The sequence below is a fragment of the Xenopus tropicalis genome, chromosome 5 (assembly GCF_000004195.4).
Source record: "Xenopus tropicalis strain Nigerian chromosome 5, UCB_Xtro_10.0, whole genome shotgun sequence".
In the NCBI taxonomy this organism is placed as follows: Eukaryota; Metazoa; Chordata; class Amphibia; order Anura; family Pipidae; genus Xenopus; species Xenopus tropicalis.
Window position 1 is genome coordinate 5,820,615 of NC_030681.2, and position 15,265 is coordinate 5,835,879.

Below are 15,265 nucleotides of genomic sequence, written 5' to 3' on the forward strand. Positions count from 1 at the left end.
AAGGCCAGTTAGGGGGGGATTTGGGGTGAGTGCTTATTTGTGCCCTAGGTACCCCTGGAACTATAGCGGGGTGACTGTTACCCCAATGTTTCTATATATCTGTAACCTTGTTATGGGCTAAGGGGGCCCAGCCTGAAGGCCAGTTAGGGGGGGATTTGGGGTGAGTGCTTATTTGTGCCCTGGGTACCCCTGGAACTATAGCGGGGTGACTGTTACCCCAATGTTTCTATATATCTGTAACCTTGTTATGGGCTAAGGGGGCCCAGTCTGAAGGCCAGTTAGGGGGGATTTGGGGTGAGTGCTTATTTGTGCCCTGGGTACCCCTGGAACTATAGCAGGGTGACTGTTACCCCAATGTTTCTATATATCTGTAACCTTGTTATGGGCTAAGGGGGCCCAGTCTGAAGGCCAGTTAGGGGGGGATTTGGGGTGAGTGCTTATTTGTGCCCTGGGTACCCCTGGAACTATAGCGGGGTGACTGTTACCCCAATGTTTCTATATATCTGTAACCTTGTTATGGGCTAAGGGGGCCCAGCCTGAAGGCCAGTTAGGGGGGGATTTGGGGTGAGTGCTTATTTGTGCCCTGGGTACCCCTGGAACTATAGCGGGGTGACTGTTACCCCAATGTTTCTATACTGTATATCTGTAACCTTGTTATGGGCTAAGGGGGCCCAGCCTGAAGGCCAGTTAGGGGGGGATTTGGGGTGAGTGCTTATTTGTGCCCTGGGTACCCCTGGAACTATAGCAGGGTGACTGTTACCCCAATGTTTCTATATATCTGTAACCTTGTTATGGGCTAAGGGGGCCCAGCCTGAAGGCCAGTTAGGGGGGATTTGGGGTGAGTGCTTATTTGTGCCCTGGGTACCCCTGGAACTATAGCGGGGTGACTGTTACCCCAATGTTTCTATATATCTGTAACCTTGTTATGGGCTAAGGGGGCCCAGCCTGAAGGCCAGTTAGGGGGGATTTGGGGTGAGTGCTTATCTGTGCCCTGGGTACCCCTGGAACTATAGCGGGGTGACTGTTACCCCAATGTTTCTATATATCTGTAACCTTGTTATGGGCTAAGGGGGCCCAGCCTGAAGGCCAGTTAGGGGGGGGATTTGGGGTGAGTGCTTATTTGTGCCCTGGGTACCCCTGGAACTATAGCGGTGTGACTTTTACCCCAATGTTTCTGTAACCTTTTATATGCCGTGGAATAGGGGGATTCTGGCCAAATGTTGGACTGCAAAAATGAACTTGAAACCATGAAAATCCTAAATATGTTTGGGTTGCAATTAGTTTTACTACATGCTAATATTATGTCCATAACTATGATATTTTTTACAGAGAATCAATTACAATAATGACTGGAAAGTGATCACTATATTAATTGGACCTAATGACTTGTGTTCTTCGTGCTCAGATGCTGTAAGTGTTATTATTTTTCCTTTTTTTATGCCAAGCTAATGATAGAAACGTGACCTCCAGCCATACTTGCTGTACTTGCTGATACTCAGCAGAGCAATGTGGGTGGAGCTTGGGAAGCTGCAACTTATTTTTATTGTTATATTTTCTTCTTTTTCTACCAAAAGAACTTTTATTCCACCAAAAACTTTATCGATTACATTCAAGAGGCGCTGGACCTGTTGCACAAGGAGGTAGGAATGCGGATATAGGAGGCAGAAATACCAGGGTATATATATGTATCAGACATGGGAGTTAAATAAATATTTATTCCCTTTCCGCAGGTCCCTAGAGCGTTTGTTAACCTGGTGGAAGTGATGGATATCTACCCCCTGAGAGAAGCTGTTTTGGACCCACGAGTGAAGTGCCCGGTGCTTATTACTAAGTAAGTCACAGCAGAGCTGTCTCTCTGGTCGGGCCGGGCAGGTACTGCTGGGATTTATTTATTCAGCTCTAGCTAAGGATACTCATGCTGCTTGACTCTGTCAGTCAACCTGAATAAATAAGGAATAATATCCCCTGGGTCACCATGGAGTTCCATATAGAGAGGGCAGTTACACATCCACTCACATATCCACAGTCTCCTACAGAGTGTGACTGTCTCACATCCAGAGAGAGAGATTTAATTGGATCCCTGTCTCTCTGTCTGTAGGATGCTCTGCCCCTGCCTGCTAAACATTGCCGACAACTCACAGGAACTGAAGATCGTACGGGATTTTAACAGCGGCTATCAGGTACGGCTTGTATTGGTAGTATATTTTATTTTACTATATTACACTGCTCACATCGCAAATAATTAATTCTACCATGTAAAATGAGATACTTTATAACTATTATACATTTATACACTTATATTGTAGTGTCACCCACTGTGACCTACAGCACTTATATTTGCCCATTTGTGTCTGTTAGTTACCCCTTCCATATAGATTGTAAGCTCTACGGGCAGGGACCTTCTTCATCTTGTGTTTCTGACTCTTATTGCTACTGTACCTTGTATTTATTTGTATTTATTGTTGTACTTTGTATTTATCCATTATCTTTAACCCCCTGTTTGTATTAATGAATTCTACAGTACAGTGCTGCGTACATAAGTAGCACTTTATAAATAAAGATATACATACATATTCCCACCCCCTGTGCAGCATACAATCCCTATCACATTCACACACTGGGGTAATTGAGCAAATAAACCCACCTGTATGTTTCTGATTGTGGGAGAGAGCATACAAACCCCTAGCAGATAGTGCCATGGTGGGAATCAAACTCGGGTCTCCAGTGCGTGCCGATCCTGAGTTTGGTTCTAGCCATGGCACTAGTGCTACTCATCCTGCAAGCCAGACTGCATCACCACTGGGCTTTGATAGTGAATGTCTTATGGGGGTCTCTGTTCCTTTGTTACAGCGCAACACCCAGCAGTTAATTGACACGGGAAGGTACGACACAAAAGATGACTTTACTGTGGTTCTGCAGCCATTCTTCCGCAACCCCAAAATTCCCAGTCTCCCGGTGAGTAACTATTCCCACTCCCACCCATAACTGTAACTGTACAGGGAACTGTTCAATGAACACAGTAGGGGGTACATTATCCCTTATAATACATGAGTGATACTCAGCATTCCCTGTATAACTCAGCCTGCAGCCTTGTGCCTTTATATGGGCACAGAACCCCTCAGTGACTGCTAATATCCTTATCATTTACAGTAGGGGGTACATTATCCCTTATAATACATGAGTGATACTCAGAGTTCCCTGTATAACTCAGCCTGCAGCCTTGTGCCTTTATATGGGCACAGAACCCCTCAGTGACTGCTAATATCCTTATCATTTACAGTAGGGGGTACATTATCCCTTATAATACATGAGTGATACCCAGCATTCCCTGTATAACTCAGCCTGCAGCCTTGTGCCTTTATATGGGCACAGAACCCCTCAGTGACTGCTAATATCCTTATCATTTACAGTAGGGGGTACATTATCCCTTATAATACATGAGTGATACTCAGCATTCCCTGTATAACTCAGCCTGTAGCCTTGTGCCTTTATATGGGCACAGAACCCCTCAGTGACTGCTAATATCCTTATCATATACAGTAGGGGGTACATTATCCCTTATAATACATGAGTGATACTCAGAGTTCCCTGTATAACTCAGCCTGCAGCCTTGTGCCTTTATATGGGCACAGAACCACTCACTGACTGCTAATATCCTTATCATTTACAGTAGGGGGTACATTATCCCTTATAATACATGAGTGATACTCAGAGTTCCCTGTATAACTCAGCCTGCAGCCTTGTGCCTTTATATGGGGGGCACAGAACCCCTCAGTGACTGCTAATATCCTTATCATTTACAGTAGGGGGTACATTATCCCTTATAATACATGAGTGATACTCAGAGTTCCCTGTATAACTCAGCCTGCAGCCTTGTGCCTTTATATGGGGGGCACAGAACCCCTCAGTGACTGCTAATATCCTTATCATTTACAGTAGGGGGTACATTATCCCTTATAATACATGAGTGATACTCAGAGTTCCCTGTATAACTCAGCCTGCAGCCTTGTGCCTTTATATGGGGGGCACAGAACCCCTCAGTGACTGCTAATATCCTTATCATTTACAGTAGGGGGTACATTATCCCTTAAAATACATGAGTGATACTCAGAGTTCCCTGTATAACTCAGCCTGCAGCCTTGTGCCTTTATATGGGCACAGAACCCCTCAGTGACTGCTAATATCCTTATCATTTACAGTAGGGGGTACATTATCCCTTATAATACATGAGTGATACTCAGAGTTCCCTGTATAACTCAGCCTGCAGCCTTGTGCCTTTATATGGGGGGCACAGAACCCCTCAGTGACTGCTAATATCCTTATCATTTACAGTAGGGGGTACAGTATCCCTTATAATACATGAGTGATACTCAGAGTTCCCTGTATAACTCAGCCTGCAGCCTTGTGCCTTTATATGGGGGGCACAGAACCCCTCAGTGACTGCTAATATCCTTATCATTTACAGTAGGGGGTACATTATCCCTTATAAATATCCTTATCATTTATCATCTCACCTCAGTTTCCATTTCCCACTCCCACTCTCATTTTCAGAATGGGACCCCGGATTCATCGTTCATGGCCCCCGACTGTTTTCACCTCAGTCAGAAGTCTCATTCACAGATGGCCAGGATGCTTTGGAAAAATATGGTAAAGAGAACTTACCAGCAGGGGGCGTAGTATGGGCGCTTAATGATGAATGGTTGGCAGTTTGGCCTTGTGACTTGTTTTCTTTATTTTCATTGGTGTGCCCCGTGGGAGTAGGGGGTATAAATAATACAATGCAGTAGTTAATAGCTTATCTCTACCTCCCCCATTGCTGCTACAAGAAAGTATTTAGCACTGACTTTATATTCTCTCTTTCCTTAGCTTGAACCAGTTGGAATGAAAACAGATATATTAGACTTTGCAGCTGCTGAGACGCTGACCTGCCCCACCCCGGTATGTAATAACGCAATCCCTGATTGGTCAGTGGCCAGTGAGTATGTCTGATATTATGGACTGATATTAGCTGCCAGCCAGAATTCAGACTGAGTTTATTGGCCACATGTAAATGGCCAAACCAACAGCCTGGCCAATAGATTCAGCTGAAGAACAAGGAAATGAATTGAAGTGGATCTTATTGTCACAGAGCAGAGCAAATACTGACCTCATTATGTTCCCTCTTTCCCTCAGGATCAGCCGTTCCTAAGGACATACAAAAACAGCAATTACAATTATACCCCTGCACAGCCCACCCAGCCCCCTATAAAGGTAAGTCCACTCCCTTATATGGGTTATTGTATATCTGCAATAGAATGTTAGGACTGCCTTAAGGTGGCCATACGCCAAGCGAGCGGATCTTCTCCCTATATGCCCACCTACAGGTGGGTGATATTGGGCTAATTCGGGCTTATTCAAATTAGAACGATGGGTATAGGCGTCCGACTAAATTTTTAAACCTGCCCGATCGAGATCTGGATGATTTCAGGCCAGATCAGTTAGGCCCATCGTTAGTGCCTGTACACAGGCCGATAAGCTGCCTAATCGGTCAAATGGACTGATATCGGCAGCCTGAATTGGCCCGTATATGGCCACCTTTAGTACTGACCAGATTAGCATTCTATTTCCAACAATGCCGGGAAAGCTACTCTACAGATCAGTTCATGAGTTGGCTACTGCTACATTGTTGCAATGATCAGAACCAGCAGTGCATAGAGCAGTAAGGGATAAACATTGTGGGTAGGTTTCCCCTTTAATATCATGACATGTTTGTTGCTTGATGGTTGCCCACTAGTGTTGGCGGCTTTGGATGAAATGTCTGAGAACCTGCCTACGTTTCGATGAGCTGAATTACATTTTACACCTTTCTTTCTGTTGTGTAGAACTGGGGCAGTGACCTGACATGTCAGGCAACCGGACCTTCCTCCCAAGTCCCAACATCAGGTAAGGGCAGAGCCAAACCCCACAGTATCACTAGGAAATGAAATCTGGGAGCAAAGTCTTGGGGGCCCCAGAGATGCTGTACCACACTGTCAAGATCAGCCAATCGGAATCAACCAATCAACGGTTGATTCTAATTGTTCTAAGCAGTTCAGAGTAATGAAAGCAAGTATCTGGTTGGTTGTTATGGGTTACAGGGCTTCTCTGGTTATTTATAGGCAGTTTACAAAGTGTTTGTTGGCTCCTTACCATAAGGTTCCTATTAGAAAGGTGTTGCACTTGTCCATTCGCTAATAACCCAAGCCCTGTGCTATGTACAGAGAGTAATGGATCCATATTCTATTTATCTACCTCAACAGTGCACAAGTTACGCCCAGCTGACATCAAGGTGGTAGCGGCCCTTGGGGACTCCCTGACCGTAAGTACAGAGTTCCATCATTGATCAGTAAAGGACGATGAGTTGGGTCAAGTTGTGCCCAATGATAAGTCACTTTTTATGCATATTTGCACAACATCTTTCTTTCACCAAATTCCTATTGTATCTATTGTACAGTATATTTCTATTTTTATTGTATATTTCTATTTCTCTTTTTATTTCTATTTTTACTTCTATTTGTATCCTAGTTGAATTTAATTTTTATCTCTTTATTCATATTTATTCTTATACAAGCTGTAACTCTCTTTTTAAGGTCAATGGCGGTCATATAAGCATTTCACTACATATCGTACTGTGTATGACTGTGTATGTGACAAATAAAATTTGAATTTAAATGTCACAGAAGCCGTTCTCATTCGTTGGTATCATAGAAACTAGCGATAGCATTAAAGGGGACATTGTGTGAAGAGCAATATTGTGCCAATGAATTGGACTCATCTAAATATAGAAGGAATGGGCTCTAAAAAGTAATGTTTTGGGCTGATTTATTAAAAATTTCTTCAAAACCCCACTAGCCCCGCCCATCTGTTCCACTTTCTGCTGCCTCCTTTCCCAGGCTGTGCAGGGGGCCGGCGGCACTGTAGGATAGGAACCAATCAGCAGCTAGGCTGACCTGATAGGGAACTGAAGCCTGTCTGTGCTTGTGTGACTGCAGGGCTGTGATTGGCTCTCCCCCTCCTACTGTGCTTCTGGCAGGGACCGTTAGGACACGCCCACACCTCATTAGAAACACAGACAGGGACCTGAGAGGATCTATAGGGAGCCCCAATAAAGGGGCCATTGTTACAGATAGGGTTAATGTTTAGCCGAAAGGGAAACCAGCACCGGATATTATTCATAATTGCCTACAGGGTTTTTTTTTATTTATCAAATATTTCTCCTTTACACCTATTGGCCAACTACAAGTAGGTACCAGATACTAATGATGTCATAGAACAGTGGGCAGATGAGCCAACAGGCCCAGTTGTACCCCCAGAGTATCATTACTAAGTGACATCAGACCTACGGGTCAGAGCCTTTGAGTAATTGCCCCAATCGGCACCATCGGAGCAATGTTTTCATTCTCTGATTGGCTGCAGGTGAGTGTAGCTCTGCAAAAGATCCAATGCTTTGATTGGTTGCAACTTTGTTTTAGCCCCGCCCCTCTAAAATTTGTAAGTACACTGAAACCAAAGTTTACAGTAGTTGCCCCCCTGCCCAGTGCAAGGTGCCATATAATGACACATAGTGGGAATGTTGCACTTTAGCATCACGTTGTTTCTCTGTTGGTTACAGGCAGCGTTTGGCGCTAAGTCATCTTCAATCGCTGAATTGGGGACTGAGTATCGGGGGGTTTCTTGGAGGTAAGTCTGCACGTCTGCAATCGGGGCCCCGTGAAATCCATTCTTTCAGTCGCAAAAGTTACACAAATTGCTCAAGTTACACATAAAATTACGCCATTTACGCAACGTGCACCAAAACTGCTTAGAAAACGACTTAACTTTCCTACTTTCCCATACACTTACGAAATTTACGTAACTTGTGCAAAAACATTACTTTCAAAGAAACTTACGTAACTTGCGTATAAATTCCACTTAACCCACAATTAAAATACTGACTTATTAGTACTGTACATTCATTATTTTTACTTTTTACTATTTACTACTGACCAGTTATTGGGCCCCACAGCAGAATCATTGGGCCCCTAATCTTACACAGTTTCCGTAACTTCCATATCAAGCAATGACAGCGCAGAGCAGGGGCAGGTAGGTGGGAAGGGGCTCAATTTAGGGCAAACCCCACTGACTGAATAGGTTATTAGCACATAAAACAACAGAACTCTTTATATGAACAGCAGTGCTAATGTGCTAATAAGATATTCAGGGGGTCAGTAGAGTCACATCAGCCGTTTATATTGCGCACAAGGGGCGTGGCCAATATGTCAGTACTGCACACTTGTGTTCATGGGGGGCGCCGCAGTTTCTGAGGGGGGCCCTGCACGTCTGGTTCATGAATGCACTCGGTTGCTCTCCTCTTACCCTAAATCTGACATTAACTGTAAGAAATCATTTTATTTCAGCATTGGCGGCGATGGGACCCTGGAGGAATGCACCACTCTGCCCAGTGAGTAGGGGACACGCGCCGTAACACAAATCAATATGTTGTATAGGGTTTCCCATTGTGTCAGAACAAACAGGTCGTAGGTTTTTGTATGATGATTTATAAAAATAGATATTTTTCCACCAGCTTAAAAAAAAACAACTTCAAAAATATTTTGAATCATTTTTGGTCAAAACAGACTTTCTGCTCTTAAGGGCGGGTTTAGTAAAAGTAATATTTTTTACCCCCTGCTCAGTTTTGAATTCAAATGGTCTTTTTTTTCCTGCAGCTCAAACCTTATGTACATTCATAAATGTATTTTTTGCTGCTTGTTTTTTTAAGTTTTTTGAGACAAATATCTAGAACTTCGACTAATTTTTTTCCATTTTAATTACTGGGGTTTTCCAGAAATGTTTTGCCAGGTCTGTGCCAGTGAGTACAGTTGTAGCCTCTGGGAAATCGGGCAAGGCAGGGAATCGGGCAAATAACACCAAAATATAAATTCTCAGAATGGAAATCCACTGATTCGCTCGGCGAAAAAGCACATTTCTTAGATTTTTCAGTATTTCTGTGCCCAAACAGTAACCCATTTATAACATTTTGGGGCTAAATCGAACCCTTCTCTGTTTCTTTCAAGATATTTTGAAGAAATTTAATCCAAACATAAAGGGATTTTCCACTGGAGTCGGCAGAGAGAACGAAATGTTTAATGTAGCCATTAGTGGGGCCAAAGCAGAGTAAGTAACAAACTTGTCCTCCATTTTGTATTATTTCCTTCCCCTTCTGCCTCTTCCCATCTTTTAAATGCAGATCATTTGTACTTAATACCAAACGAATCTCTGCAGGGTCAGACTGGCCTCTGTAGGGCCCACTGGGGCTACCACCACAGGGAACCCCACCTTGGCCCCCAAACCCCCCCAGGTGCCCCCGCTGCCTGCCCAATAACCTCCCCCAAATGTGCGTACCTTCTTCCTTATCTTCAGCGCATTGGGGGAGAGAGATGAGACAGTGGGGGAGCGCCAAGGGGAACGGGTCTGGATTGGCGGGTCCCACAAGGACCTGGGCCCAACAGTATTTTCTCGGTGCCCCCCTGACCCAGCTTGACTCCGGAACTCTGTGTCACTTTCTTATTGGCTACTTTTCTCCCACCAGAAATATGGCTTCTCAAGCAACCAACCTAGTGAATAAGATGAAAGAAAGCACCGTAAGTGGGGTCTGAGCCTTAAAAACCGTATTGCTTTAAAGGAAAACTATCCCCCCAAACAATGTAGGTCTGTATAAGAATATATTGCATAAACAGCTCATATGTAAAACCCTGCTTCATCTAAATAAACCATTTTCATATAAATATACTTATTTAGCAGTATGTGCCATTGGGTAATCCTAAATAGGAAACTGCCATTTTAAGTACTAAGCCACGCCCCCTGGGATCATAGGAGTCACAGTGCACACAAACAAGCCAAGGCACACATACATGCTAGGCCCCATCAGCCAATGAATGGGCAGAGTTCTGCCTTTTGCACCCACACTACTTCCTGTTACAGTTAGAGCTGCATCACTTCCTGTCAGCTGATCTCTGAGGGAGCACACAGCCCATCACTAAATGGCGGCTCAAGGGAAAGGATGTAAAAGGGCAATATTTACTGATATATATATTCCAGTTTGGGGAGATTCTTTAATAGGTCACTTAACATAATATAAACTGTTGGTTAAGTATTCATTCCAAGGGTATAGTTTTCCTTTAAAGGGGGGGTGGGTTAGGGGTGAATATACACTACAAGTTACTGTGCTACCCCAAATACACACATTCTAGCCTTTCAGTAATTGTTATCCCCTGTATTTCTTCTTCAGGTGATCAATTTTAATGAAGACTGGAAGGTTATCACCATTTTTATTGGCGGCAACGACCTCTGCCAGTTTTGCCACAACAGGGTAAGGGAAACCGTAATGTTCAGTATTTCCTATACTGGTTATTGATACTGTATTGTTTATGTATTGGTAACCGATATACGAGATGTTGGCATCAATATGCCGGGCAATGGGTGGGGCTTACCAACTTTGCAATTGGTCTTCATTAATTATCTGTTATAGTTTCTTAATTATTTGCCATCTACATCTTTCCAGCTTTCTCAGGGGGGTCACTGACCCCGGCTGCCAAAAAAACTATTGCTCTGTGAGGCTACAATTTTATTGTTATTGTTACTTTTTATTCCTTATATTTCTATTTAGTTCCTCTTCTATTAATTTTCCCGTCTCTCTTCCGCACCAGTACCTGGTTGCTAAGGTAAACAAGATCCTAGCAACCAGATAGCTCCAAACTGGAGAGCTTCTACACAAAAAGCTAAATAACTGAAAATCGACAAAAAATATAAAATGAAGACCAATTGCAAATTGTCTCAGAATATCAATGTCTACATCATTTCAAGGTGAACAACCCTTTAAAGCTTTCCATCGCATAATTTATAATGGTTTTCTTTCCCCTTACAGGACAGATATTCCGTGCACAAACACGTCAGCCATATTAAAAACACTTTGGACATCTTATACAAAGAGGTACTGTACGTTATCCGTGCAAAACACTGATACTCACTAGTGAGGGAAGGGGCAAAGCTTATGCTGCTGGTATAGGAAGTAGCTTGGCTGAGCCAGCAGTGTGATTGGTGCATATCACTGATAAAAGGTTGAAACATTTAACTCAAACAGCCCTGGTCCGAGGGACGGCACTAACCACTCACAACTTCCTAATTCATATCATTGAAAATTTAAGTAATGTTCTGGCCTTGGTATAAGGGATAGAGAAAAGTGCAGTACAGTTGAATAGATTTGTTACTGAATTCAGAATGTTTTTTGCAGATTCCTCGCGTTTTTGTGAATTTGGTGGAAATTCTGGAGGTAGAAGGGCTGCGCAGAGTAAATGCAAACACTTTTGGCTGCACCCTGCTAAGGCCGTAAGTATTAACCTGCCCGGCTTCCCTGTGCCAGGACTGGGGTTTGGTGAAGGGCAAGTAGCAAGTCATTCGGATTAGGCAATTTTTTATGGCCAGTTTTTATTGAGGTGCCTAATTCCCTTGAACCCAAGTTTGCAGGTAGTTGGTTATATACCAAAAGTAGGACAGGGTGAAGATAGTAGGATAATACTTAGACAGTAGGACAAGATGGAGACAGTAGGGCAAGATGGAGACAGTAGGGCAAGATGGAGACAGTAGGGCAAGATGGAGACAGTAGGGCAAGATGGAGACAGTAGGGCAAGATGGAGACAGTAGGGCAAGATGGAAACAGTAGGGCAAGGTGGAGACAGTAGGGCTAGATGGAGACAGTAGGGCAAGATGGAGACAGTAGGGCTAGATGGAGACAGTAGGGCAAGATGGAAACAGTAGGGCAAGGTGGAGACAGTAGGGCAAGATGGAGACAGTAGGGCAAGATGGAGACAGTAGGGCTAGATGGAGACAGTAGGGCAAGATGGGGACAGTAGGGCGAGATGGAAACAGTAGGGCGAGATGGAGACAGTAGGGCGAGATGGAGACTGTAGGGCAAGATGGAGACAGTAGGGCTAGATGGAGACAGTAGGGCAAGATGGAGACAGTAGGACAAGATGGAGACAGCATTCCAAGATGGGAACAGTTGGATGGGGACAGTAGGACAGACTGTGGGACAAAATGGAGGCAGTAGATTCATATAAATACAATGGAGCAAGATGGCAACAGCAGGACAAGATAGAGACAGCCTACCACAATTGTGACAATATAAGGAGATGGAGACAGTAGAAAGATATGGAGACAGTACATTAAGATGGCAGAAGATGGAGACTGTAGGAAACGATGATGAGAGGAGGGCAAGAGGGAGACAACAGACAAGATGGATAAATCAGGACAAGAATAAAACCAACTGGGGAACTGTAACAACAGCTTTAGTGAGTGGTAGTGGTTGGACAGTCCGACTCTCTGGCTCCACCACTAAAGTGGGCCCTGTATCCACAATGAACACAATAAAAATGTAATTCAGCTGCTGCAAAAATAGAAATTCAGTTCTGAAACACAATTTATAAACAAAATAAAATTAAAAAAATAATGTTCTTCTTTAGGAACCTTTGTCCGTGTTTCATTAACCCACGGGAAGGCTCCCCGGAGCTGTATGAAATGAAAAGGTTTAACAAGGACCTACAGGTGAGAAAGTGTTGGAACTGGGACAAAGCTCCCTGCCGTGCCGAGTACAGAGAATTCTGTTCCTGGGTTAATACTGGGGAGGAGATGGATTTACTTACTCAAGATGGGGGTGGGGGTCCTGCGGAACCATGGGAAAGAGAACAGCCCAAAATGAGCTATAAGTCTCTGGTTCTGCAAAATGTACTCTCCTACCCCAGGACCAGACTGTGCCTGTTCTTCACCCTGTAGCTCATTTTTTTATGGCATCAACTATTAGCCCCCCCCAGGCCTGAGCAGTAGAGAGGCTGTTGCATTTACTACCAACTTACACATCAAATCCCAATCACAGCGTGAGACTCTGACTATTAATTTTCTTTCTATCAGAGCCAAGTCACGGCATTGGCTGACAAATACCAGGACCGGGAAGACTTCGCTGTCGTGGTGCAACCATTTTTCAAAAACAGCGTTTTGCCTGTTGATAAGGTAAGTCGGCCTTCAGTGATCCTCTTTAGCTAAATACCAGGCACTAAATAAAGGATTATATCAATACAAATATATGTCCCTCTCTCCCCTCAGAACGGCGATGTCGATATAAGCTTCTTTTCCGTGGATTGCTTCCATTTCACCGAGAGAGGCCAGTCAGAGATGGCCAAGGCCCTGTGGAACAGCATGGTAAGTGGGAGCTGTCTCTGTCTGTAATGGGGATAATGTTTAAAATCAAACCAGAATGGAGGAATGGGTCAGTGTGGGTGTAGCTCGCCCAGTAGGGTTGGGATGAAGCCAAATCTGTTGGATAAGGATGAACAGAATCTGCCCGTCACTTATTTTCTGAAAATATCTGCTTAATTCTCAGCTGGAACCCGTTGGACAAAAACAGGAATACAATAATTTCACCAACGATCGATCAAATCTGAAATGCCCTACGCAGGTGAGTAGCACAGACCTTATAGTAGATCAACAATACGCAATTGTAACTGCACGTTACAGGTCCCGCCCACTTACTCACAATACCAGGGACTGGTCCGATTGCCATCTTGGAGTCAGGAAGGAATTTTTTCCCCTCTGCGGCAAATTAGAGAGGCTTCAGATGGGGTTTTTGCCTTCCTCTGGATCAACTGGCAGTTATATATAGGCATTATGGTTGAACGTGATGGACGTATGTCTTTTTTCAACCCAGCTTACTATGTTACTATATGTATGTGTCACATGGTATAACTGAATCAGTGAAAGCAAAATACTTCTAGATATGAGGAACACTCAATGGTGGGTAGTGATGTGCGGGTCGACGTAAACTCAACCTATACCCAACCCTAATCTACCCGCTCCCAGCCCGAACCCAACCCAACCCAGTTAGTCCCCTTTATTTATAGACCCACCCATCGATGATGTCACAAAAGGGGAGGGGTGCATATGCGCCTATAGAGGCCGGCAGTGTAAAGTCACGGGAAGGGAGAGTAGGCAGAAGAGTTCAACCCGAACACACAGAATATTTAAGTGGAGATTAAATCCTAGTCTGGTGGTTCTGATACCAGCAACGCTACACTAGATTTCCTTTAAACTGTATTTCCTGATATTTTCCAGGACAAGCCTTATCTCTTCACCCTGAAAAACAGTGGGCTCCCTGAACCCCCTGAAACTGTTGTTCCCGTGCCAGAGGAAGAAGAAGGCCAGGTGCCCTACTGGTCAGTGATAGTGGGCACCATTGGCGGATGTGCTGTAGGGTGTGCGATTGTCGGCATCGCAATGTCCATGACGTATAAAAAGAAGATGCGCAAGATGCGATCACTAACACAAAGCAATTCTTCCTTCTGAGCCCCACCTGCAGCCGCCGTAGCGCATCCCCTGGGGCTGGAAATTCCTATTGATCCCACCATCTATCCTGGGCCTGGGGCCTCCCTCTGAGACAAACTCTCCTTGGTTAAAGGCCCAGTAACACCAAAACATCAACATTATTCATTTGTATTGACCCTCCAGTTATTTCCATCCTGTACTTATAAAAATATTTCCTTTTATTAGGGGACCCAAATAAAATGTCGGAGACAGGAATTGCTTTAGAATGATGCGCCTTCTGTTAATTTCCCATTCGCCTATTTGGGGAGGATATTTTAGAGACTCACTGGGAACAGTATGGGGACCCAACACCAAACATTTATGAATCACTGGTGTAAATACTGCGAAATGCATTTGAGAAAAAAGTATTTTTAAAAAGTGTTTATCGTACGCGAGTGTAAATCTGTGTAAATTACTGGCACAATAAAGGCTGAATACACAACAATGAGATGTGAGTAACTGTATCATGTGAGTGTATCGTGCCCCCGGGCAGCGCTGTGTAACCTACAGGGTTAATTTAATCTCTGTTCAGCACCGGATTTCACTATAGGGCCCATAGAGAATCAAACCAGTTTCATTCAGGTGAATCAAATGAACCAATAGAAAAACACAAAAGTGCAACCAACTGTCCTTCTTTAGACCCAAATCAGTTTATCTCCCACTAAGAATTTTACTGCTTCATTATGCACTTAACAAAAGGGACTAGTTTCACTTGCAACTTGAATTTTTGTTTTCAATTCGGATATTTTATTAAACGACTAGACGCAAGATGGAGACAGTAGGGCAAGATGGGGTCTGGAGAGATGGTCCCATATGGTCGAGCATAACATGGTATAGCGAAAAAAGGCCATGCCCACTG

General features: G+C 43.9%; 1 protein-coding gene across 1 annotated transcript in view; it reads left to right on the forward strand.

Annotated features, from left to right (window-relative positions):
* The window catches only part of LOC101732808 (phospholipase B1, membrane-associated), a 51,120-nt gene extending 36,266 nt beyond the window's left edge, over positions 1–14,854 (forward strand). The window contains exons 36-57 of the mRNA XM_031902842.1: positions 1,330–1,410; positions 1,575–1,640; positions 1,731–1,831; positions 2,099–2,180; positions 2,851–2,955; positions 4,552–4,647; positions 4,867–4,938; positions 5,173–5,250; positions 5,862–5,922; positions 6,279–6,337; positions 7,631–7,698; positions 8,415–8,458; positions 9,072–9,171; positions 9,587–9,638; positions 10,286–10,366; positions 10,922–10,987; positions 11,288–11,382; positions 12,516–12,597; positions 12,961–13,059; positions 13,153–13,248; positions 13,430–13,504; positions 14,158–14,854. Of these exons, the coding sequence (XP_031758702.1) occupies positions 1,330–1,410; positions 1,575–1,640; positions 1,731–1,831; positions 2,099–2,180; positions 2,851–2,955; positions 4,552–4,647; positions 4,867–4,938; positions 5,173–5,250; positions 5,862–5,922; positions 6,279–6,337; positions 7,631–7,698; positions 8,415–8,458; positions 9,072–9,171; positions 9,587–9,638; positions 10,286–10,366; positions 10,922–10,987; positions 11,288–11,382; positions 12,516–12,597; positions 12,961–13,059; positions 13,153–13,248; positions 13,430–13,504; positions 14,158–14,388 (1,890 nt within the window). The 3' untranslated portion in view covers positions 14,389–14,854. The remainder of the gene's footprint in view (positions 1–1,329; positions 1,411–1,574; positions 1,641–1,730; positions 1,832–2,098; positions 2,181–2,850; positions 2,956–4,551; positions 4,648–4,866; positions 4,939–5,172; positions 5,251–5,861; positions 5,923–6,278; positions 6,338–7,630; positions 7,699–8,414; positions 8,459–9,071; positions 9,172–9,586; positions 9,639–10,285; positions 10,367–10,921; positions 10,988–11,287; positions 11,383–12,515; positions 12,598–12,960; positions 13,060–13,152; positions 13,249–13,429; positions 13,505–14,157) is intronic.
* The last annotated feature ends 411 nt before the right edge of the window (positions 14,855–15,265 follow it).